The sequence below is a fragment of the Lampris incognitus genome, chromosome 6, assembly GCF_029633865.1.
Source record: "Lampris incognitus isolate fLamInc1 chromosome 6, fLamInc1.hap2, whole genome shotgun sequence".
NCBI lineage: Eukaryota > Metazoa > Chordata > Actinopteri > Lampriformes > Lampridae > Lampris > Lampris incognitus.
Window position 1 is genome coordinate 62,250,845 of NC_079216.1, and position 22,820 is coordinate 62,273,664.

The following is a 22,820-nucleotide window of genomic DNA, read 5'->3' on the forward strand; positions in this document are numbered from 1 at the left end:
TAGTTGATGTTTTCTGCAGCATGTGAGTAGAATGCCTGATTTTTTCTGGCTATGGCGGGGATGTCTCCTCCGCCTCGCATGGAAATTGCTCGGCAGACACACATCTTTTCCTGCAACACTTAGGGAAGTGGACCCATTGAGGAAGTACAGCCAAAAACTGCTGTCAGATTAAAGGCTGACAGATATTACCCGAAGGTCATGGATGGCCATTGCATTCCTTACCATGTCACATTAAGTTATTCAGTTTGCTGTTGACGGCAACTCACTGTATTGCTGTGTCTAGCTTTGTCGTGTGTCATTAGTTCTTATAATAGTGTAATAATGTGTGGACCCGCATCACCAACCACATGACTGAAAATCCAGGGCTGCTTTTGGCTTCAGAAAAACACGTATTTCAAGAAGGCATGACTGGCTGGTGGAAAGGAGGACAAATATATTGAGCCCCATTTCCCATATCAGAGACCTTTGGGCTGTTTCAGATGTCTCATGCTGGGACGAGGGAACCCTCCCTGGTGCCACTTCACCCTTCCCATTGTCTCCACAGCCCCAGGAGCGATCACTTACCAGTGGTGAACCCAGCCATAAAAATGCAGAAAGCTGTTTGGCCCTGGAGACGGGCAGCCTATGCATGTGGGCGTAAGAGCCCCGCTGTTGCCCCCGCGTGTCAGCGCTCTAATGGAGGCCCCAGGGAGATGCATTCTCCTCAATAAATGATTCAGAGAAATGCGGCTTTCACATAAAACTGCTCTTTTTCACTTAGGACAAGGGCAAATCTGGTCTTGTGTGGGTTAGCGCACTTCTCATTTAGGGACCAGGGACCATCTTCTTAACCCGACCCTAAATGATGGCCCGGTGGCCTCAAATAATGACTTACTCACTCGGTTCTTTAAAGAGCATAGACAGATAAACCATGAGGAGGGTGGTGAAGACGAGGCTGTATTGTCGGCGCTCAGAGGACAGAGGTTGGTTAGCGCTGCATTCAATCTATTTTTCATTTTTTTTAAATTAGAAAAGGTGTTCTTCCAGTACATTGTCATTGGTAATGATTTGCCTACTGCCCCTGCTGTTGTGCCAAGTGTTTAGCTTGCGATAAAACTGTCAGTTCAGTTATGAATAACCGCTGTGGAGCACTCCAGGTTTTGAGTTGTCGCTTTGGCATCAGCTAAGTGGAAGATTTTCCATTTCTATTCCCCATAAACTTTAACAATTTAAAGATGTAGAACAATTATCAACGTGGCTTTTTTTTTGTGTGCATATATACGTACGTGGATTTGCTTGCTTTCTTGATCCCTCACATTTCTAGGGCAAATCCGTACACGTTCCCGCTGTGTTTTGATGGCCCACTTTTTGCCTGACGATCATGTTCTGTGTGCTCTTTCTCGAGCTCACAGCGTCATGCTGCTGGCGAAAAGCCTCTTTATCTTCCCGTCAGCAGCGCCGTGCAGTGCATCCCTTAATACGCGTGTGTGTCATTGCACACGCACTCAATTTGTTCACTTGCAGGTGAAAAGTAACGTCATGTCTAGTGTGTAACTAACTACCTCTATGTGGCTCTAGGTTTGGGTGACTGGATGAATATATCGGCAATCGGCGATTGGCTGAGTTCAATCGGCGGTTGGTTTTTGTTTTGTTTTTTTTTTGGGGTGATTTTTGTCCTTTTAGTTTGCTAATTTAGTGGTCTGCCTCCTCAAAAATTCAACTCGGTAAATAATTAACCTGAAAAGCGCAATTCAAAGCGTGCATGAATAGCAGCTGGCAGCTGGAGTTGGGCCATATGCACGTCCCTGTTGCACTGATTTCCCACGAGTCTTTCACAAAACAGGGCAGCGACTAAATGACAATTAAGCCTTCTCTAGAGGTCGCCGTGTGGTCGACTGGTGCTTAAAAGCAACGTCAATTCATAAATCATATTTGAGAATTCGACCAAAAACTGTTATGTGCAGTTGCGCATCCTGATCATTTAATATCACAGCTATGTTATCCCCACCTGTTTGTTCATGTGGAGGGCTGCAAGCGGAGGCATCCTTCCTTGGAGCCACTGGACTTTTTTTCATTTTTTCCAAATGGTGTTGACTATAATCCAGTCGAGCAGGGTTTCCAAAAGTCGTTTTCTTTTTTGAGTTGACGCTTTGCTGCCCCGCTAAGAGCGCTTTTCTCCATGTTGACCGCAAAACTGACGTTTGACCAATAGCCTACCTACATCGTTATGACACTACGTGACTTAATTGGCTAATTTATAAAGCATTCAAACAATGTCATAATCGTACCAGAATTTCAAAATCACATTTACGCCAACATTTTAAAAACAAAAATACTTTACACATAAAAAAAAAGATAAAAATAAATCTTAAGGCCAAGGGACCCCAGGGCATGTATCCACGTCGCCTTACAGTAATCCGTCTATGAGTTGAAGTATAATTTTGTGTCTTGATATCCGTTTCTGTGTGCACCGTTCTGTTGCATCACTGATCTTGCACATAATGTTGTGTGTGGCACATAATATCGTGTGGTAATGGTGCTGAAGGCATCATGATGATGTCTGCTAATATTGGCCTTTGCGTCTAACACACTGTTGTGATGACTTTTTAACGACTGATCACTTACGAGAAGCTTTTCATTGATTCTCTCTCTGTCAACAGTCCAGGGGCAAGAGACAAGTTAATACTGCCAGTGAAGATATGCCTTCGAGCTACTGCAATGAAATCTAATCTCTACTGAGCACCGAGGTTTGCGCCTCGGTCTCGTCAGATCCGACTATGCCCGGACTCGATGAAGCAGCAATCATTGGCAACGCTGTCCTCGGGAGGGGGGCGGAGTCGGCTTGTGTTCGTCACATGAATGCGTCTCTGTGTGCGTCGGAAAAAAGCAGTGATTCGGCCTGGAGTCGCCTTGTCACGAAAGTGGCGAGGCGTCTCCTTCGAGACTGCCGGCCGGAGAGATGCAGTTGGCGAACGCATGCAGTACGAGGGTGGGTGTCTGAACTAAAATAGGGATCGATTGGCCAGTAAACTGGGAGAAAAAGGGAAAAATCAGAAATAAATTCATTAAAACTTTTTTTTTTCAAATCTAATCTCTGACTGTGTGCTGATGTTTAAGGTCCACACCTGAATGGGCTATGCACACTTGCCAAAGCTGTGGCCAGTTTGTTGGCTGCATGCACCAGCGTTTTGGATTTCTGTAATCCATGCGAGCCTCTGCTGCAGGGAATCGTCAAAGATTTGTAGCAAAAATCATCCTAATCAGCGATACTCTTGCTAACCCATGAATTCTTCCATGACGTTGCTTCCATTTAACCCCCTATCAGAAATAAACTCAGATTTGTATTCTGCTGCCTCAGTCCTGATAATGTCTGGCTGCTTGGTCCTGTAACTGGAGGGAAGAGGAGGCACACGACTGCAGAAGCAGGCGATGGTATTAGACCTAAGTCTGAGGTATACTGAGGATACACACGCTGTGCTGTTAGTACGGTGTTACTCACACATCACTTATTACCCCTGCTATGCCCTATTACAAGAGATCTCCAGAGGCAGCTTTCATGAATCAGTAAAGCTTAAACACTTCATAGATGCACGGACTACTCTAGAATTTACTCCATGAGTGTACTTCCAATTCGGTCTTTATGACTCAATGACGTTAATGCATGCTGTGTTTTAAAAGGGATGTCTAGCTTTGCACAGTACTTATGGATCGATATACTGCAGGTGGAGTGGCTTGAAAATACATGTGCCTGATTTTAAGGCGGCGGTGGAGCTGTTATGTTCAGCATGCATTGAAAGTAGATATTAGTTGACCTTTGTGTGCTCCCATTTTTTGGAGTTCAAGCCCGGGTGCCAGCCGGCAGCCAGGCCGGGAGGCAAAACCAGTCTGCTGCATTAGCCGCTGCAATCACTCACCCTTCCTTAGACCAACGGAAAGTAATCAGCTAATGAGACCAGGGAATTAGCCCTGGGGCTTTAGCTTTCTCTAGGTACCCTCTGAACCCTACTCTGCTCACACAAACACATACACACACGCTCCCATGCAGTCAACAGCATCGTGTTTCTATCCCCCTTCCCCACAGACTGATACCATCTTTTATTAATGGTCTGTGTTCCTGCGCTGATATGGAGACCATTTCAATGATTAATCTGAGACAAAAGTGGATATTGCGCACCGGGATTCCTTAGGAGGTAAAGTAATGACACTCTTGTTTTAACCACAGGTGAAGGAACATTTTGAAAATCAATGGTAACACTTTTTTAAACGTCTTTCTATCACTCAGTGTCAGGAGTGATCTGCGACAGAAGGGTACCAGCAAGAGTTAAAGGGAAGGTTTACAAGATGGTTGTGAGACGGTGGCACTGATGAAAAGACAGGAGGTGGAGCTGGAGGTGGCAGAGTTGAAGATGCTAAGATTTTCCCTGGGAGTGATGAAGAAGGACAGGATTAGGAACGAGTATATTAGAGGGACAGCTCAGGTTGGACGGTTTGGAGACAAAGCAAGAGAGGCAAGATTGAGATGGTTTGGACATTTGTGGAGGAGAGATGCTGGGTATATCTGGAGAAGGATGCTGAATCCTCTTGAGACCCAGCGCTTCATTTTTGTCCACTGTAGTGGACGTGGCGTTTTTGCTCAAATCTCTCATACTATACATGCCACTGTATTCAGTCCTGTTTTCCCTTAAAGAGGACAACTGTGCCTGTGTGCCTGTGTGTGTGGGAAGGGGGGGGGTTGTCCACTACAGTGGACATGTTGTAAAATTTGAACAAAATCAAGTTTAATGTTTTTCTTTGCAATGTGTGTTTTACCACCCAACACTTAATTTATGTACAAAAAGAAAAAATAGAAATTGAAGGCCAAAGAGGAGGTTTATGGATGTGGTGAGGGAGGACATGCAGGTGGCTGGTGTGACAGAGGAAGATGCAGAGGACAGGAAGAGATGGAAACGGATGATCCGCTGTGGCGCCCCCTAACGGGAGCAGCCGAAAGTAGTAGTAGCAGTAGTTCTATCACACAGAATCAGATATTGGCCACTTCTTAGCGGGATGTTTGGGTCAGGTCCAGCGGTGGTAAAATGACCTAAAGTTCATACTGACAAAGACTAGAGTCAGTTAATCTATACTCACAGTATTCTGACCTAATCAGTGGCTTGCTAACTGTGTCATACGGTTCTTTTTTAGTCAGACGTACTGAAACCAAATATTTCTTGAATCTAGTTCTATTAAACTTATTACCATCAAACCATCTCTAACACAATCCAAAATAAAAATTGACTTTTTAAAAAAAAAAGTTTTACCTTGTTACATAGCCCATCTCTCTGTCATATTATGCACCTATTCAATGACTTGGGCTGTGCCACAAAAAAAAAATCATTTTTTTTACTTATTTTATATTAAGATCGACTTGCCCTGACTTCCTTTAAAACGGTGTATTGCAGTCCACCATACTTAACAATTTAATCATAAAAACGGGCTTTTATTTCACTTTCACCAAAGACAGAATAATAATTTTAAAAAATGATCAGAGGCATTTTTAGTGTTAACAGCCGGCCTTATTATTGATCATATTTAATGTTTTGGCCAAAGTATTTCTCCACAGTGTGAGCTCATGGAGCCTCGCCCAGCCACCCCAATCGCTCTGAACGTACATCTGGAAAAGCAGCCGTCAGGACGAGTCGAGAGCACACGTTTTGAACTGGGCCAATCGGTGGAGTATGGGGCGGGTTTAGATGATGACGAGCAGTAACTAGGGCAGCCGTTGTCCTGTTTTCCGGATACACCACTGCCCATTGGTCATCATCATCTTAACCCTTCCACGCAGTTGGCTCATTACTCTGACTTAAGCTGTCGGGTTCAACTGATTCTCCCTGGATCCTCTCCAGACTAATATCTCATAGTGAGAAAGAAAAAAACTGAGTTGGTGAGATTAAGCCTGGTTGTGTGAGGCTCAAGTTCATGTCTCCTAAGTTGCAGTTGAACACTTTCATCTTGTGATCAACACATAATATTCCATTGCCATCAGGTTGTGGACGGACTTCAGTTTATTTTGAGATCCCACCACTCCCATATAATGGAGATGTGATGATAGGTGAGAGTCAGACTCGGCAATAATTTAATATTTTTTATTGTCTTTCAACTTAATGAACCTCAGTTGGGGGTCTTAAATATGGTATTTTTGCACATTGTAAGCACATGATATGTGTTTCGATATATCAATATTGTGTCACGTTCCCTATGATTATCATGATATCCCTATGATTATCATGATAACATTGTCCATGTTGCCCAGCACTAGGTGGGAGACTTGTCTGTTTTTGCAACTCCTACATGGCAGCTATTGGACACCTGCATCCCTGTTTAAATGGAGGAAATGCTGTTTCTAAAACATGTTTTAAGGATCTGCCCCTGCGTAGGCTGATTAATTCTGTGGTGGCATTTATCAGGCTCGCATAGCGTTACATTCTTGTGCCAGCTCAGGTGAGGAGATGTTTCATTAGCATTAATTAGAAATCCAACAGCTCTTTGCAGAACATCTTTTTTTCCCCCTGCAATTACCCTGATCTTGTAATTAGAAAGGTTGTTGGTGAGGAATAATGCAGCTGTGCCCTGTGTGGGGTAGAGAGAGAAAGAAGCGGATGGAGAGGTAGGGGTGGGGTGGGGTGGGGTGGGGTGGGGGTGGGGGTGAGGGGGGTAGCTCAGGAAGATTAATAAACTTGATCTTTCCCTATTAACAAAACAAACGAGCAAGCATGCACCTCGCTGTCACTTTACCGTCCAGCAACCTTTCACCGTTCCAAAGTTTAGCTTGTTCTTTGCAGCAAACTTTAGCACATGCAATCTTAGGCGACAATGCTGTGTCCCAATTCAGGGGCCACATCCTTCGAAGGACAAGGTCTACACAGGCGTGACCTTCATAGACCACGAAGGCCAGAACTGAGCGTTATATATAGTGTAATATAATAATGATATATTGTCGTGGCGCCGGAACATAAAAGACTGGGTTGTTAGACTGTGTATGTATGATGAGTTGGTAAAAGATTTCTTACTATTTGATGGAACGCATTCGGGACTTCATCTGTCGACCATTCAAGTTGAGATTTTTCATTAAAACCAACTTATTCTTGAACCAAGACGATTAATCTTTTACAAACAACATAGGAGCTTAAAAACCCTCTGACTTGTCAAAAAGGCTTGTTTAAGTTGATATACTGCTCAAAGTAAAGACGTTTTCAAGACAATTTCACCAATTTCTGCATGCCTTCAAAGTTGCATTCGCAATGCCCGCGGTTACTGTAGGCAAAGCCTACCCCCTTCCTTAAATCCAGCAATTTCACATTGAGCTTCAGCATCTCCTAACACACACATAAGAGCCCCATAAATTGTCTTCAACATCGGGTTTCCAGAACGGATCAATGACAGCGTCCTTAAAATTCTGACAAACGAAGGCCGCATTTCTCAGCCGCATTTGAAGGAGCCTTTGGAATGGGTCAGCCTTGGTGCGCCGCTGTGACATAATCGGTTTTCAAATGCAGCCTTCGAAGGACGCGGTGGTTGAACTGGGACACAGCGGTATTGTGTGCTTACAGTATCTACATGCCCCAGCCAGCAAAACATTATGATGCCCGCCTTTCTATTTCTATCAGGGTGCAGAGTTAAAGTTAAGCGCATGCATGTCAGACTGGTTAGCAACACTCCTGTGAGGGAACGATGGCGAAGCGACAGCAGCGAGCGCCTGTGAAGACCCTTGGTCGGCCTCTGTCTCACCACAGAAAGGTCAGTTACCTCCAACGGTAGAGCTCCCATCGACATTTGACCAGAGAGAGCCGTGGCTGTTAAGTGACAAGCCCAGCATCTGCTGGCCTTTGTCCTAATGAAGTGCCTGTTATCAACAGCCTGAGTAATGACACAACGGAGAGCACTGCCGGTGACAGTCTCAATGCCATCAAGATGCAAAGGAGAACAGAATGAGAGAGACTGAGAGGGAGCAAAGAGGACGGAGAGGATTTATCGTTTCCAGCCTTGGCCTTGGTTGAGCTAGAAAATATGTAATTCTGAGGCTCCCACAAAATGAAAAATGCATTTTCATTCTTCTTCGACCTGTGTAAAAAAGAAAAATTATGTTTTTTTTTTTTAATCTTTTACAGCCTGGGTCTTATTTCCATAGTTTTTGCCACCATGCATATCAGTTATGATATCATTTTTTTTTCTTTCCCATTTTCTCCCCAATTGTATCCGGACAATTACCCCACTCTTCCCGGTCGCTGCTCCACCCCCTCTGCCGATACAGGGAGGGCTGCAGACTACCACATGCCTCCTCCGATACATGTGGAGTGGCCAGCCATTTCTTTTCACCTGACAGTGAGGAGTTTCGCCAGGGGATAGGATCACGCTATTCCCCCTAGTCCTCCCTCACCCCTGAACAGGCACCCTGACCGACTAGACGAGGTGCTAGTGCAGCGACGAGGACACATATCCACATTCGGCTTCCCACCCGCAGACACGGCCAGTTGTGTTTGTAGGGATGCCCGACCAAGCCGGAGGTAACACGGAGATTCGAACCGGCGAGCCCCATGTTGGTAGGCGACGGAATAGACCGCTACGCTACCTGGACGCCTTGTATGATATGGCTTTAAATACCGGCTTTGTTGTGGAGATTTGGGATATGGGACCATAGTGTTACAATGTCGTCTCATGGGACAACTTAACGCAGGCGTCAGAGACGTTTCAATTTAACTCACTAATCTACACCACATATTTGGAAATGGAAACGAAACTGCAAGTTAAAATTTACCACCCAAAAGGTCCAGTGTTATACGTGTCGTCACATTGTTGAGCCACTTCCTGGTTCAGCTTTCATGAATGAACAGTCTAGGCGGTAATAATCATTGAATAACTATCGGCGCAAAGGACAAGTCGTAGATAACGGGAAATCCCGTGCACAGTCTAACTGAGGCACACCGTGTTTTCTTGTTATTGAAAGAACAAGATTAAGGCTTATGTTCACGTGCCCCATAAGACACTGTTGTATAGTTGTGTCCATTTCCGTGTCCAAAATGGAGCTGGTGATGTAAATGATAATATAACTGATATGCCTGACAGGAAAAAAAATACAACAATAACACCCAAGTTGCAAAAAACTGAATTATCCAATTATTTCACATCTATGTTCTAGAGATTCACAAAAACATGTTTTTATTTTTGTGTCTGTAAGAATAAATTTTTTTTCTCCCCTGACAAATACAGCAGTCTTTTGGTTATGTCACCCTCTTCGGGGTGTACACTAACAAAGAAGCGACCGACTACCGCCAAACTGAGACTAGCCAACAGCATACCGATGTTCACCATTCTTCTAAAATGCCTGACCATTACTGGCAATGAGTCAAATCACAAAATCCCACCTGACCGCTCGAGTTCATCTGGGTATGCGTCGAATCGGCATTCGCAGTGCTCAAAATGCCATTTCGCGGGCCCTTTAGGGGCAAAGACCTGCGTCGCCGTCAAGCTGCGACATGTCACGGGTAAGGGTCTTCTCTCAGAGGACCCTTACTCTGTGTGGTTCAACAGGATCGGCTGTGCAGTCACAAAATATTTATTCTCCGTCAATAATCCCCAGGTTTACCCTCTCTCTCTCAGCGAGGACGTTTTCCAAAAGAAGTCCATTATTTCTGTCCCCGTCAAGTCGGCACAACGTTGGAGGCTGACAGGTTGTTGTCAATGTCACTTATGTTGTTGTCAATTATGTTGTCACTTATCTGGCAGCTGCTCCATTTGATGGTAAAGTGCTTCTTTTGTTTAACAGGGACATATGGTTTTAAGAGCTGTGTGTGTGTGTGTGTGTGTGTGTGTGTGTGTGTGTGTGTGTGTGTGTGTGTGTGTGTGTGTGTGTGTGTGTGTGTGTGTGTGTGTGTGATGCACAGGGCGTGTGTGATGCGTCAGTGCAGTAATACTGGGGTAGTAGTGCTTGTAGTTAGTGCATGCTGCATGCTGCTTCTGCTTGCTACTCTCTGCTCTCAGCTACTGCCGCCGGCTAGCCCTCTTTGTGGGGGTGAAAAGAGGAGCCGAGTGCGTAAGTCTCCCCTGCCGGTACATAGCCTCTCTACCGCCAAGACTCCTGCAGTGCCTCCTCGTGGCCACACACGGTAACTGGGTACCTTGCGGTCCCTGGCTAAACTGTAGGGGATCTCGGAGCTACAGTGGTCCCCAGAGGTCTAATGCGCAGGCCCATGTGAAGTGGATACGCCCTGGCATTGACCAACCACTGTCCCACTGCCTTGTGGGTAAGTGTAGGACGACAAAGGCTAGGGGAGCACACCCTGAGAGAAAAGCAATGTGCATGGCGGCGCACGATAGGCGGTCCTCTGACAGACTGGAGCTCCGGCAGCCTCCTGCAGCTGTGGAAGAGTGCTGGTCGTCTTGGGCCCCCCTTGCCACCAGATCCCACCCTCTCACAGTGAAGAAGTGCTGCTGGGACATGCGCACCCCCAGCGGCACTGTAAATAATCTCTTTGCGCAGGTATCCACCTCTGCCTCGGTGAGACCAGCAACCGGAATATGGATCAAAGTCTGGCGGCGATGGGGTGTCTGGTGACGGGAGCAGGTATGAATGCACTGGAAGCTCCTAATCAGACCCCTGCACGCCAGCGGCACAGGGCTATTCATGGTCGCCAGCAGCTGGGCTTGAGTGGCAGCTGCTCTCGGCAGACCCCTGTGTGTCTGAGCAGCCCTATTTAGGAGCCACACTGCTCACCCCAACTGGGGAGGGGCCTAGAAAAGGTGGCCTAAACATTGCCCACTCAAAACATCCTGGATAGGCTACCGCACCTATCAGGACATTCCACTCTGCGGTCGAAATAAAAAAAAGAAAATAATTCCCTTTAAACTGGCAACATGGAACATAAGAACTCTGCTGGACGTTAATGCCGAAAGACCTCAGCGAAGGACTGCACTAATTGCAGCGGAACTCAATCGCTACAATATTGACATTGCTGCACTCAGTGAAACCAGGTTCCTGGATGAAGGCTCCCTGAAGGAGGACACCTACACCTTCTTCTGGAAGGGATACCCTGCAGGAGGACAACATCAGCATGGTGTGGGATTTGCAATAAAAAACAGCCTCCTACCAAGACTCACTGAAACACCGATTGGCATAAGTGAAAGACTCATGTCGCTCAGGATCCCTCTGGCCAAGAAACGTTATGCCACCCTCCTAGGTGCCTATGCACCAACACTGCCATCAGAGGATGACGTAAAGGACCGCTTCTATCAGTCACTAGATGAGGCTCTCCGTCATATACCCAAGGAGGACAAGATCTTTTTGCTGGGCGATTTCAATGCCAGAGTGGGGAAAGACAACAAGGTGTGGAGTGGTGTCATTGGTGGGCATGGCATTGGGAAAGTCAATGCAAATGGACTGCGCCTCCTAAGCCTCTGTGCTGAGCATGGCTTGACCATCACAAACACCCTCTTCCAATTAAAAAACAAGCACAAAACATCCTGGATGCACCCACGCTCCAAACATTGGCACCTATTGGACTACATCATTGTGAGACGTGCTGATACAAAAGACGTCTTACTCACTCGTGCAATGAGAGGTGCTGAGTGCTGGACAGATCACCGGCTCATCATGACCAGGCTCCAGGTGGAGGTACGCCCTGCTGTTCGTCTCCAAAGGTCAGGAAAGAAGAGGCTTGACTGTACCCGGCTAGAAAAGGCTGAGGTCCAGAACAATCTCCGCCTCTCTCTGGCTGAAAACCTGGAAGACATTGAGCTTCTCTTGAGCACGGATGATTCCATTGACAGGAAATGGTCTTCCGTGAGCTCCAGACTCTACAAGGCAGCATCCCAATCCATCGGTTACAAGAGCAGAAAACACCAGGACTGGTTCAATGACAACACAGGCACAATAACTTCCATACTCAAAGGCATGCATAAAGCACACAGTGCTGTCCTCAACAATCCCACATCAGCTACACTCCGGCAACAATGGCAAGCATCCAGGAGAGAGGTGCAGTCAAAATTGCGTGCCCTGCAGAATGAGTGGTGGATATCGAAGGCAAATGAAATACAATCCCATGCCGATAGAAATGATATGCACAACTTTTATGATGCAGTGAAAACCATCTACGGCCCAAGAAACTGCTCTGTCTCCCCCCTGAAGTCTGATGATGGTACCACCCTCATAAAAGACCAGAAACTCATCACAAAAAGATGGGCAGAACATTTTGAGACTCTTTTGAACCAGCCCTCCCCAACCGATCCCTCGATCTTGGATGAACTACCTGTCCGCCCCACCATCCAAGACCTTGACCTTCCACCAACCTTTGAAGAGGTTCATTGTGCAGTTAGGTCGCTGAAAAATAACAAGACCCCTGGCCCTGACAGTATCCCTGCAGAGATTTTTAAACAGGGAGGCTACCTCTGCACCCGTGCACTTTTCCTGTTCATCTCACACGTATGGAAGAACGAAACTGTCCCTCAGCAGTGGAGGGATGCTAACATCATCTCCATATATAAAGGCAAAGGAGACAAGTCCCTCTGTTGCAACAGCCGTGGCATTTCACTACTGGCTGTTGCTGGAAAAGTCCTGGCCAAACTCATGTTACACAGGCTGGTAAAACACATCTCAGAGGAGCTGTTGCCTGAGTCACAGTGTGGGTTTAGGAAGAATAGGAGTACTGTGGACATGGTGTTCACAGCACGGCAACTCCAAGAGAAGTGCAGGGAGCAACATCAGAACCTCTTCATAGCCTTCATCGACCTGTCAAAGGCTTTCGACACAGTCAACAGGGACATCCTATGGAACATCCTCCTGAAGTTTGGCTGTCCACGAAAGTTTGTCAACATCCTTCAAAGATTTCACGTGGGGATGATGGCACGTGTGACCATTGGAGGCCAGGAATCTGAGCCCTTCAGGGTGTGCACCGGGGTACGTCAGGGGTGCATCCTTGCTCCAGTTCTTTTTAACATCTTCCTCCTGTGTGTGACATTGCTGCTCCACAAGGAAATCAGGAAGGACAGTGGGGTTACTGTGGACTTCAGACTAGATGGAAACCTATTTAACATCCGTAGGCTCCAAGCGGTCACAAAAATGACATCGGAGCACATCATTGAGTTACAGTACGCAGATGACTGTGCAGTTGTGGCCCACACACCCGAGGCACTACAAGCTACCCTTGCAGCTGCTACAAGGGCGTATGGTAGGCTGGGGCTCTCTATAAATGTGACAAAGACTGAAGTAGTATGCCAGTGGGCATCTACTCCTCCATCTCATTCACCAACCTTCAACATCTCCGACAAACCGCTTGCAACAGTGGAATCCTTCAAATACCTGGGCAGCTTTCTCTCTGACGACTGCAGCATCGACAGGGAGATGCAAAACCGGATTAAACAAGCGTCATCCTCTTTTGGCAGACTTAGGAGAAGGGTCTTTCAAAACAAAGACCTCAACCTCCACACCAAAATATCTGTCTACTTGGCAGTTGTCATCACGACTCTCCTCTACAGCTGTGAGGCGTGGACCCTGTACAGCCACCACCTCAGGATGCTTGAGGCCTTCCACATCAGATGCCTACAATGCATCCTGAGGATAACCTGGCGTGACCGAGTGCCCCATACTGAAATACTCCGCAAGACCAACTGCATCAGCATGGAGGCTACCGTCACCCAGCACCAACTTCGATGGCTCGGTCACGTCATCAGGATGCCAAAGGAGCGCTTACCGCGTAAAGTGCTGTATGGCCAGCTACATCTTGGCCGCCGCTTGGCAGGGGGCCAGAAAAAACGGTACAAAGACCAGCTGAAGACCATCATAAAGAAGTGCGGCCTGAACCCGAGCCAGCTGGAAGACACTGCCGCCCAACGCTCCATCTGGCGGCAGCTCTGTCAACAAGGGGTGCAAAACCTCGAGAAGGACCGCGGTGATCGACGGACCAGAAGACGTCTGAAGAGACATGAAGCCAGTACCACACCTACACCCCCAGTCAGTGATTTCACCTGTTCTGTCTGTGGCAGACATTGTGGATCGCGGATTGGGCTTTACAGCCATAAGAAGACTCACAAGTGACAGAGGCAGGATTGTCATCATCGGACACGACGGACAACCTAAAGCAAGCAAGTGTGTGTGTGTGTGTGTCTTGACTGACCCCATTACAGAGCTAATCTAAAAGGCCCCTGGTGAGACAGCTTGGGGATGTGGCACGTGGGCACAACGTCTCCCTGGCATGGAGAGAGAGTGAGGCGTGTCCCTGGCATTAATCTGTGCACTCTCCCTGAGAGCGACTTATCATACTTAGCCTCCGTTTATTAATGACATGCTCTGATGCGACTTCTTAATGCCACGGAAGTCGAGATGCTGAAATGTCAAAGTCAGGACATGCCGCCCCCTTTACCTTTTGAAAATCCGAGTAAGACTTTTCGGTGGGTTGGGGGGGGGTCGGTTAGATTTATAAGATATCACATATTCTTCATGAATATGTCATCGTGGGAGTTTGTGACCCTCTGTCTCCCTGCTGTGGAGCTCTTGAGCAAGACACTAGATCCCTGGCACCTGTGGTAACGCTCCGAAACAGTGGAGTCTGCACAAGAAAGATTAAAAAAACTAGAGATCACATATTAATTTATTATTGCTCTCAATATCTGGAAATAAGTGGGGTTCGAGCCTGTCAGACAAAGCCTTTTCTCGTGTATTGATGCCGGTGTACATGGAGTGGCACCTCCAGTACGTTGGTCAGGCAAGACAGCTGGGGCCTCGTATATCAATCGTTACTATGGGCACATTTGTTCTTACACACCCATGGGATTTTTTAGCCCTGAAGTTTGTCTCAGAGATCACTGTAGAACCTGGGTAACCCCTGAATTTAGACACCGACTGGCTAACACCGATATCTTTGCAGACCTGGGTGACTGCTCGTTGCAGGAGGTAGACACCAGATGTTAGGAGGAAGGACTTACAAATAACCATCATGCTTTGCTACTACCTGTCAGACAAGCTTGAGTGCTAAAAAATTCCATGGGGGTGTAAGAACAAATTTGCCCATAGTAACGATTGATACACGAGGCCCCTGTTGCTTGTTACTTTATCCCTTTTTGGCTTTCTGCAATTTCCTAGCCAGCTTTAATGTATATTTCTCATGCAATTATGAAAAACAGTCTTACCTGTTTCCCCCCATACCTGAGCACTTTAGCACATTGGCGCTGCTAAAGAGTAGCAGATTATGGTGACGTGCAGCACTTAAATATGTCAGGTTTCAAACGTTACCCAGTGTTAGGAGTTCTCCGAGGCTTTAAGCGACGCGTTAGTACCAGTGGGACATGTTTTCACAGGAGGGCCGTGTTTTTTGATCTTCCGTCATCTCCCTCTGCCTGTATTCTACTCCCTCATCTTTAATCTGTCTAATAATACCTGTGCGTTCCTTTATACGCCGTTGCAGTTTCTCCCTCATTCAACTCGACAGTTTGCTGTTGTTCAGCATTACAACACAGTGGCTTGGCATGCATAAAGCCGCTGAGATTCCTCACAGGGATGATCCATAGCGAGAAGGCAGATGAAACGTCGGATCAAAACCGCGAAATGGGTACGGTGGTCTGGCTCTGGGTGGGCTGTTTCGACATTTCCCCTGTTGCTGCGTGCCACCGAGTTCAAGGAGGACGCACAGTCCTCTTTATCTGTCACATGACAGGACTGTGCTGCCCTGCGGGGAGCTTGCTCACAAAAGGAGCTACTGTACTTAGCTTAGAGCTCAGACAGGAAGTTGGCCTAAAAAAACCCCTGATCAGACAGCTGGAGTGCCTGACACTAAAGGTGAACGTATGTTGATAAAACCTCTCGTAACATTCCCTCGCTGCCCACCCCACCATTCAAATCGGCGGGCATGCTTAACAAAAACTGTTTCACTGTCCGAAAAACTTGGGAAACGACCGGCACATGTGCATGGGCAGAAGAAAGTGGATAGGGCCGCATCTTCTGTGAAATGTGTGTATATCAGGAGCAGTGAACATTTTAAGAACCATTACATAGAGTCATAACCAAACAAAACAATGCTGAACATCCAATGACATTCACCTACTTTTGATTTTTTTTTTTATCCCCCCAAAAAGAGAAGAGAGAATGGCATTTCAGGAAATGTGCTTATTTGTGAACTTGGTGCCTATTATTATGATCTCCTACCTCACATCCACATATCAGCTGACACCTCAAAATACATGTTTTAGTGCAGGGCTTTGCAGAAGGATGTGGAATGTAGCCAGCCAGTGGTGAAAAGTAGCTAGCCAGCTTGGGGGGGGGGGGGGTTGGCCGATAAAGCCCATATTTGGTGGACTCTGGCAGAGTCTAATGCCACTATTCCACATATACACTACTCTACATTTTAAACTGTAAAATTACAGTGAGGCTGAGGCATAGTCTACATTTCCCTCATATGGCACAGGCCTGTTGCTTTGACAGCATTGCCTGTTTTAGTGTGTTTGCAATGCGTCTTAGAGATGGCTCAGTTGTAAAAAGCACAATTTAAATAAAGATAACTCATTCGTTCATTCATTAGGCCCATAAACGTCTGCGTGGCATATACAGCCCCGGCTCCAGGGCAAAACTGTTAGAGGGGCATTGTGGACAATAAGGGGGGGCGAGAGATATTAAAATGACCAGTCCTACACCATCAAAGGAACCCAAACAATAGATATATATATATACATAGAAATATATTAGAGAAAAATAAAGGCTTGCAATCTAACTGGCACAAAACATAGCAACTCGTTCCAAGCTTATGCATCTTAGTACAACCACTTCCCCATACAGAAAAGGCAGGCCCTATAGCAGGGGTGGGCGATCTTGTCCAGAAAGGGTCGATGGGTGAAGGTTTTTGTTCCAGCCAAGCAGTCACACACCTGTGTCTCCTAATCAAGTTCCTCAGCAAAGCCTCTACTGGTTGATTAGTGGGATCAGGTTGTGTGACTGACAGCTCGGTTGGAACAAAAACCTTCACCCACACTGGCCCTTTCTGGACAAGATCGCCCAGCCCTGTCCACTGACGTAAATATAGGTGGTGCAGCCGGTGCAGTGGCACCAGGTCCCGTCGCTAGGGGGGGGGGCCCGTCAATATTTCTGCACGCATTGTCCCAGTCCAATGTGCTGCCCCACAGCCATCAGTCCACACCCACTACGGCAGTGTTTCTCAACCGGGGGTCCGCGGACCCCTAGTGGTCCGTGGTGTAATTGCAAAGGGGTCCGTGAAAATAAACTATCTTTAAAAAAAAGATCCTATTACATTTATAGAAATAGGATTATTTTACTCAAATGTGACTGAGACCTTTATCTACCTAAACTATAAAGGGTAACAGGACTTTTTTCTCTAATTACATCTGTTTCACAAGTGTAATTTATTGTATTTTAATAAGGGATCTCGCTCTCGTTTGCATTGTTAAAAGTTACTGCATAAAAATTCTGTTGTTACATATATCTGAAAGTTACTGAATACATATTCTGTTTTGTTACATATATCTGAAAGTTACTGAATACATATTCTGTTTTGTTACATATATCTGAAAGTTACTGAATACATATTCTGTTTTGTTACATATATCTGAAAGTTACTGCATAAGAATTCTGTTTTGTTAACTATATCTAAGTTACAACTGAAAGCTCTTATTTTTGCCCCAAAGAGTGAATAAATGCTATAACGTAATTTAAAATGCAGTTTCTACTGTTTCTATCAAATTGCAACCCCCCTCCCCCAAGATCAGGTGGAGGGGGTCCTCAGGGTAGATCAAAAATACGCAGGGGGTCCAGGACCCCCAAAAGGTTGAGAACCACTACACTACGGCGAGTGGCAAGAACATCTCTCACAAACAGGGCGGCGTGGCAGCCAGCCAGCCAGCCGCACAACTTTCAGCGGCACCGCGGATACCTTCCGCGATCATTTTGCTGAACAGAAAGGAGTATTGAACTCACCGGTTAGTAGAGTTGAAGATCGCCGCGAGTTGAACCCCGCGTGACGTCATCCGCCCACCCATCGCGAGATCTTGCTGCGCGGTCCGTTTGGAAAGACAGCTGTACGAAGTGCGCTTTCATCAGCATGTCCTGTAATTCTGGATCTTCCCTCGGAGGGTATTCAACTAAAGAGCGAAACAGGCCACAGCTGTCCTCCTGTCGTGACTGAAACGCATCTTTGCTCCCCCCCCCGAAAGCTAACTGGTTTGACGCTAGCTAACACTCTGTGCTATCAGTGATAGCGGGGAGATAATAACGATTTCCGCTAACTGCTCTGTGGTGACCATCGTCTCTCCCTCTCTTTCCATCTCGCCATAGTCTCCATGTGTTCTGTTGATGCAGCATGTTTGTTCAGGCCTCTGCCCCTCCCGATCGTACGCAGCCAGTGAGAGAACCCCATTTTGGTGAGGTAGAGGCTACTTCCCGTCGATGCAGAGAACGGCCAACTGAGCATGCGCAAGTACTCGTTGCCTCCGTTGTTTGGGTTGGTTAGGGCGGGGTTAGGGTTAAAGTTAAGCTAATCAGGCGCAGAGTAGGGGCGGGTCTTCCTAGAATCCCAGCGCCTGGATGCTACGCGGGGCGTGTGGAGGCGCGGTAGAGGCATTTCGCGCATGCTCAGTTGACCGTTCTCTGCTCCATTTCCGTTCTCTGCATCGACGGGAACTAGCCTCTGCCATTTTGGCGAACGCGGTCAAACTCCGAACTTCCGGCAAGCGAAACAAAATGCTGCGTCAGCTTTGACGCTGTAGTCCAGAGCCCTCGAGAGAGAGAGAGTTACGTCAACTCCGTAGACGTCAATGGGCCAACAGCAATGGCGGACCACGGGAGCCCCGGGTAGTTCCAAACAGTGCGCACAGAACATGTGTCACGTCGGAATATATCTATATTTACATAAAATGTGTAAACTACTAATAAGACACGTTAGCCCCTAGCTAACGGGTCTGACCCTTTAGCCGAGCAGTTAGTGATGTCGCTTTGTGGTGCAGTACACCGCGTATCGAATCCCGCACCGGGCAAGAAAATAACCGATTACATTATGCTAATGATGGCTGCTGCTTCGGAAGCGGTCCCTCTGGGAGTTGATGTGTTAAAGTAGCCAGCTTAACTTAAACGAGTAGCCGGCTGTTCGGTTGGTGTTCTGTCGATATGTGCTGCCTATGGAGCTGTGCTACTTGGTGGTTCTGCGCATGGTTGGTGAGGTTAGGGCAGGGGTTCCCCAAACTTTTCCATGCCAAGGCCCCCCAAATAGCATTAGCTTCTGGCCGGGGCCCCCCCTTTTTGCAAGATGTCTTTAAAAACCCATTGACAATACTACGGCAAATGTTAAAAAGAAGGAAAAAAACTCCTGAATATATTTCCTTACTTTTGTTAATGCAATAATAATGACATTTATACTTCACATTTTAATCCTTCCATTATATTGAATAATTCTGTTTTCCATTATAAGCATTTTTTGTTAGAAAATATATTTGATCATAATATACATAATAATTCAATTTATTTTTCAACATTTTTTTTCAGCATTTTCCCTCATCTTCCCTCCAATTTGCTGAGGCTCCCTTGGTGTTCCCTGGCGGCCCCCTACGGGGCCGCGGCCCCCACTTTGAAAACCACTGGGTTAGGGTTACACTGCTATCGATTCGCCCTAGCGTTTTTCGACAAGTCAGCATAAACCGTCAGGCACCGGGAGCCGGCGCCTGTGGAAAGCTCTGCGGCGTCTCTGACTACCTAGTAGTCTAGCAGTTTGCTGTGTCTTTAACTACCTGACAGAATAGGAAACCAGCAGTGCTCGGGGCCTTCTAGGACCGGATTGAGAACCATTGGCCTAGAGTATATGTCAGATTTAGCCAGATAACCAGGACATTGAATACACACTCTCCCTTTGCTTTTCCTCTGGCTTCCCCCATACATTTGTCAAGCACATTATGATACATGCTCTCCCTCAAGGTTTTTCTTTTCTGTCTTCCCAACTCTGCAAATGGCTGTGCAGAGTCTGCTCTGCAGTGTTACTATTGGATGAAACCAAGACATTTCCAAAAATCCAAAGCACACTCTGCTGGTAGAAATTATTTCTCACACCCAGACTTCACTGTCGTGTCTCCTTGAGGAATTGAGTCCCCCCCCCCATAGTTTATTCATGAGAGGGTGCTTCTCGAAATCCTGTGCTGGTTTGTTCTTGTCACACTGAATTGTACCCTGTTGTGTTGTTCTGTTACAGCGGGATGCAAAGGGACAGTACCTGTTTGACCTCATCTGCCACCACCTCAACCTGCTGGAGAAAGACTACTTTGGGATCAGATATGTGGACCCTGACAAACAGCGGGTACGTGTGTTCGTGTGTGTGTGTGTGTGTGTGTGTGTGTGTGTGTGTGTGTGTGTGTGTGTGTGTGTGTGTGTGTGTGTGCATGCATGTCCCTGTTTCTCCACTCTCCTCTTTGATGCACATCTTAGAGAGACAGAGGTAGTAGAAAATGTTGATGTTAGAGGACGGTGAGATAGAAAATCAAAATTGAATTATGTCCCTTTTTGTGTGGCAAAGCACTCTGTGATGTACTCGTTTTGTAGAAAGCACTTTATTAAACTGACTAGAACAACAACGAGAATGGAGGTGTGAGGTCTGATGGAGGACTCGTGCCCTCCACTTGCTTTGTTTCTACACCGTCTTGTAGAGTGACTCATTTCCTCAAACCCATTGGTCTACTGTGGTTTGTTGCTGTATGAGGCTTGGTTCATGGAGAGTTCACGGATCATCTTTTGGTCCTGCAGACTACAGCCAGTTCCTGCTGATGCTGCATTTCCCATGCTGTCACTCAGGGCTATTTTAGCAGCTCTTCTTTTTGTTGAAGGTAAAGGTCAGGTTCGAATGGTTTGGGGAGGAAACAACCCCCAGAAAAAAATGGAGAGTGCATCCCTGCATCGAGTGAAGGATGAGTCGGGATCTGATCTTGGCAAAATATAACCGGTATAACAGGCCCTAGCTTGCTGTGGAGGCCGAACATGATGCATAATCAGCCATGTTGTCAGAGCAGTGCCCGGGAGACCGCCGCTGCTGTGGGACAAAAAGCTGTGGTCTTTGTGTGTGCTGACTCATATTCTTACAGTCATATGTCGGGTGGGTATTTGAGGTGTTCTCTCGATTTCAGAGTGCAAAATGATTTAGCCAGAAATGTTTTTCAGTCAATCACCTCGCCTGTTACATGTGATGACTCACAGTGCATGTCTCTGTTTCTTGTCGGTGATGCAGCATTGGTTGGAGTTTTCAAAGTCAATTGCCAAGCAAATGAAATGTGAGTATTCTGAGTTTCTGTTTACCGATGCAGATATTTTTTGGAAATTGGGCAGTTAAAGCACCGATCATCTCCGTGAAGTCCCCACTGACACAGTAGGCGTTATAAAGATCCAGTTCAAAGATTTTTATTCAGTCACATAAGTTGTGTCCTTTTTACAGCTGCAGAAGTACTTGGTTCGTTGTAGAGCTCTGCACCCCAGTACACCCAGATATAGGTTGTACCAGGATACACCCTCTCCAAGCACAGCCAGTTTCCAGGGGGTTTAGGGAGCATGGCTCTGACATCACAGGACTCTATTGACGGCTAGCTAGCTCGCTAACTTGCATGATGTTGCTAGGCAACTATTTTGACAAGGGACCAACTGACAGACTGGCTGATGATGACAGTTCGTTGATTGTCAAATCAAATCGGGGTTATTAAATGATGCAATTTATTACCAGAAGCAGGTCGGTTTTCTGAAACGGTTTAATTATGTTGACAACCAGGGGAATAGTTTCTCAAGGGGCTTTAGATATATTTTCACAGCAGCAGTACTTCAAATATTTTGGGTAGTTTTGACAAAAAAAAACCTTTTTTTTCTTTTTTTTTTGAAATTGTAAACCTGACTTTCATTGGACTGGATCTTTAATAAATGTGCAAGCTAGGACTGCAGTCCGCTTTCAGTGTTGATACTCTGACCAGCACCCGTCATTTTAGCTAAGATATCTGTGTGATCAAACTGCCAAAGAGCTTTATTCCACGTCTAACTTATGTCGGATCACAGCTGCAGTTTACCACAACATGGTGCTTACTGGCCTTTTTTTTTTTCTAGCTAATTATTTGAAGTGTGACTGCAAGAGGGTCCTCGTCTTGTTAAAAGCGGTGGCATGTTTTTTTTCCTCCTCTTCAGCCCAGCCGCCTTTCACCATGTGTCTGAGAGTCAAGTTCTACCCTCCCGATCCCGCTGCTCTCAAGGAGGAAATCACACGGTAAGATCTGCTCTTCCTGCTTTCATTCATTCCCAGGTTGGCCGGTTAGTTCTTCGCCTTCCCTCTACCGTTGTCTTGGTGACTTTTACAGAAAAAAAGGCATTGCTTAAGTTTTTCCAGGAGACGATGGCTTCATTTGTCCAAACCTCTTAAAAGTGGAGTATCTCGGTTATCTTGGCCCTAACCAGGCTTATTTGCAGACTTACAGATTGTGCTCAAGAGCATCTCGAGAACAGAGCAAACACGGCTTCCTTAGAAACATTATTTAGAAGCCTTCATAATTCAAATCAGGCTGCTCTATTGTCTAAAAGCAGTGTGATGAATATTGTAAAGCGACTAGTTTGCAAGATTTGTGAAGCTTAGAGCCAGGTTAGAGCTTTGTCAAACAAGCCAGCCTCCGACCTAGAAGGGCTCCATAATGTACCGGGCCATCGCGCCGGTCTTTAAACTAAAGTGATTGCATGAAGGCTTGAGTGAGGGCCGAGGGTCATCGGCTGCCAGCAGATTTCATCACGTTTCAGCTTTTCAGTCTGACCTCCTCATCCCCTTGTGCAGCCGGCAATGAGGTCACCCAGAAAAAAAACCCCACTCTTTGTGCCT

The 22,820-nt window shown here is 46.4% G+C and overlaps 1 protein-coding gene across 1 annotated transcript in view; it reads left to right on the plus strand.

The window, feature by feature from the left end:
• LOC130114619 (FERM domain-containing protein 5) overlaps positions 1 to 22,820 on the plus strand; it is an 82,878-nt gene that overhangs the window by 46,728 nt on the left and 13,330 nt on the right. Inside the window, exons 2-4 of the mRNA XM_056282482.1 lie at positions 20,181 to 20,285; positions 21,207 to 21,249; positions 22,142 to 22,220. Coding sequence (XP_056138457.1) covers positions 20,181 to 20,285; positions 21,207 to 21,249; positions 22,142 to 22,220 — 227 coding nt within the window. The remainder of the gene's footprint in view (positions 1 to 20,180; positions 20,286 to 21,206; positions 21,250 to 22,141; positions 22,221 to 22,820) is intronic.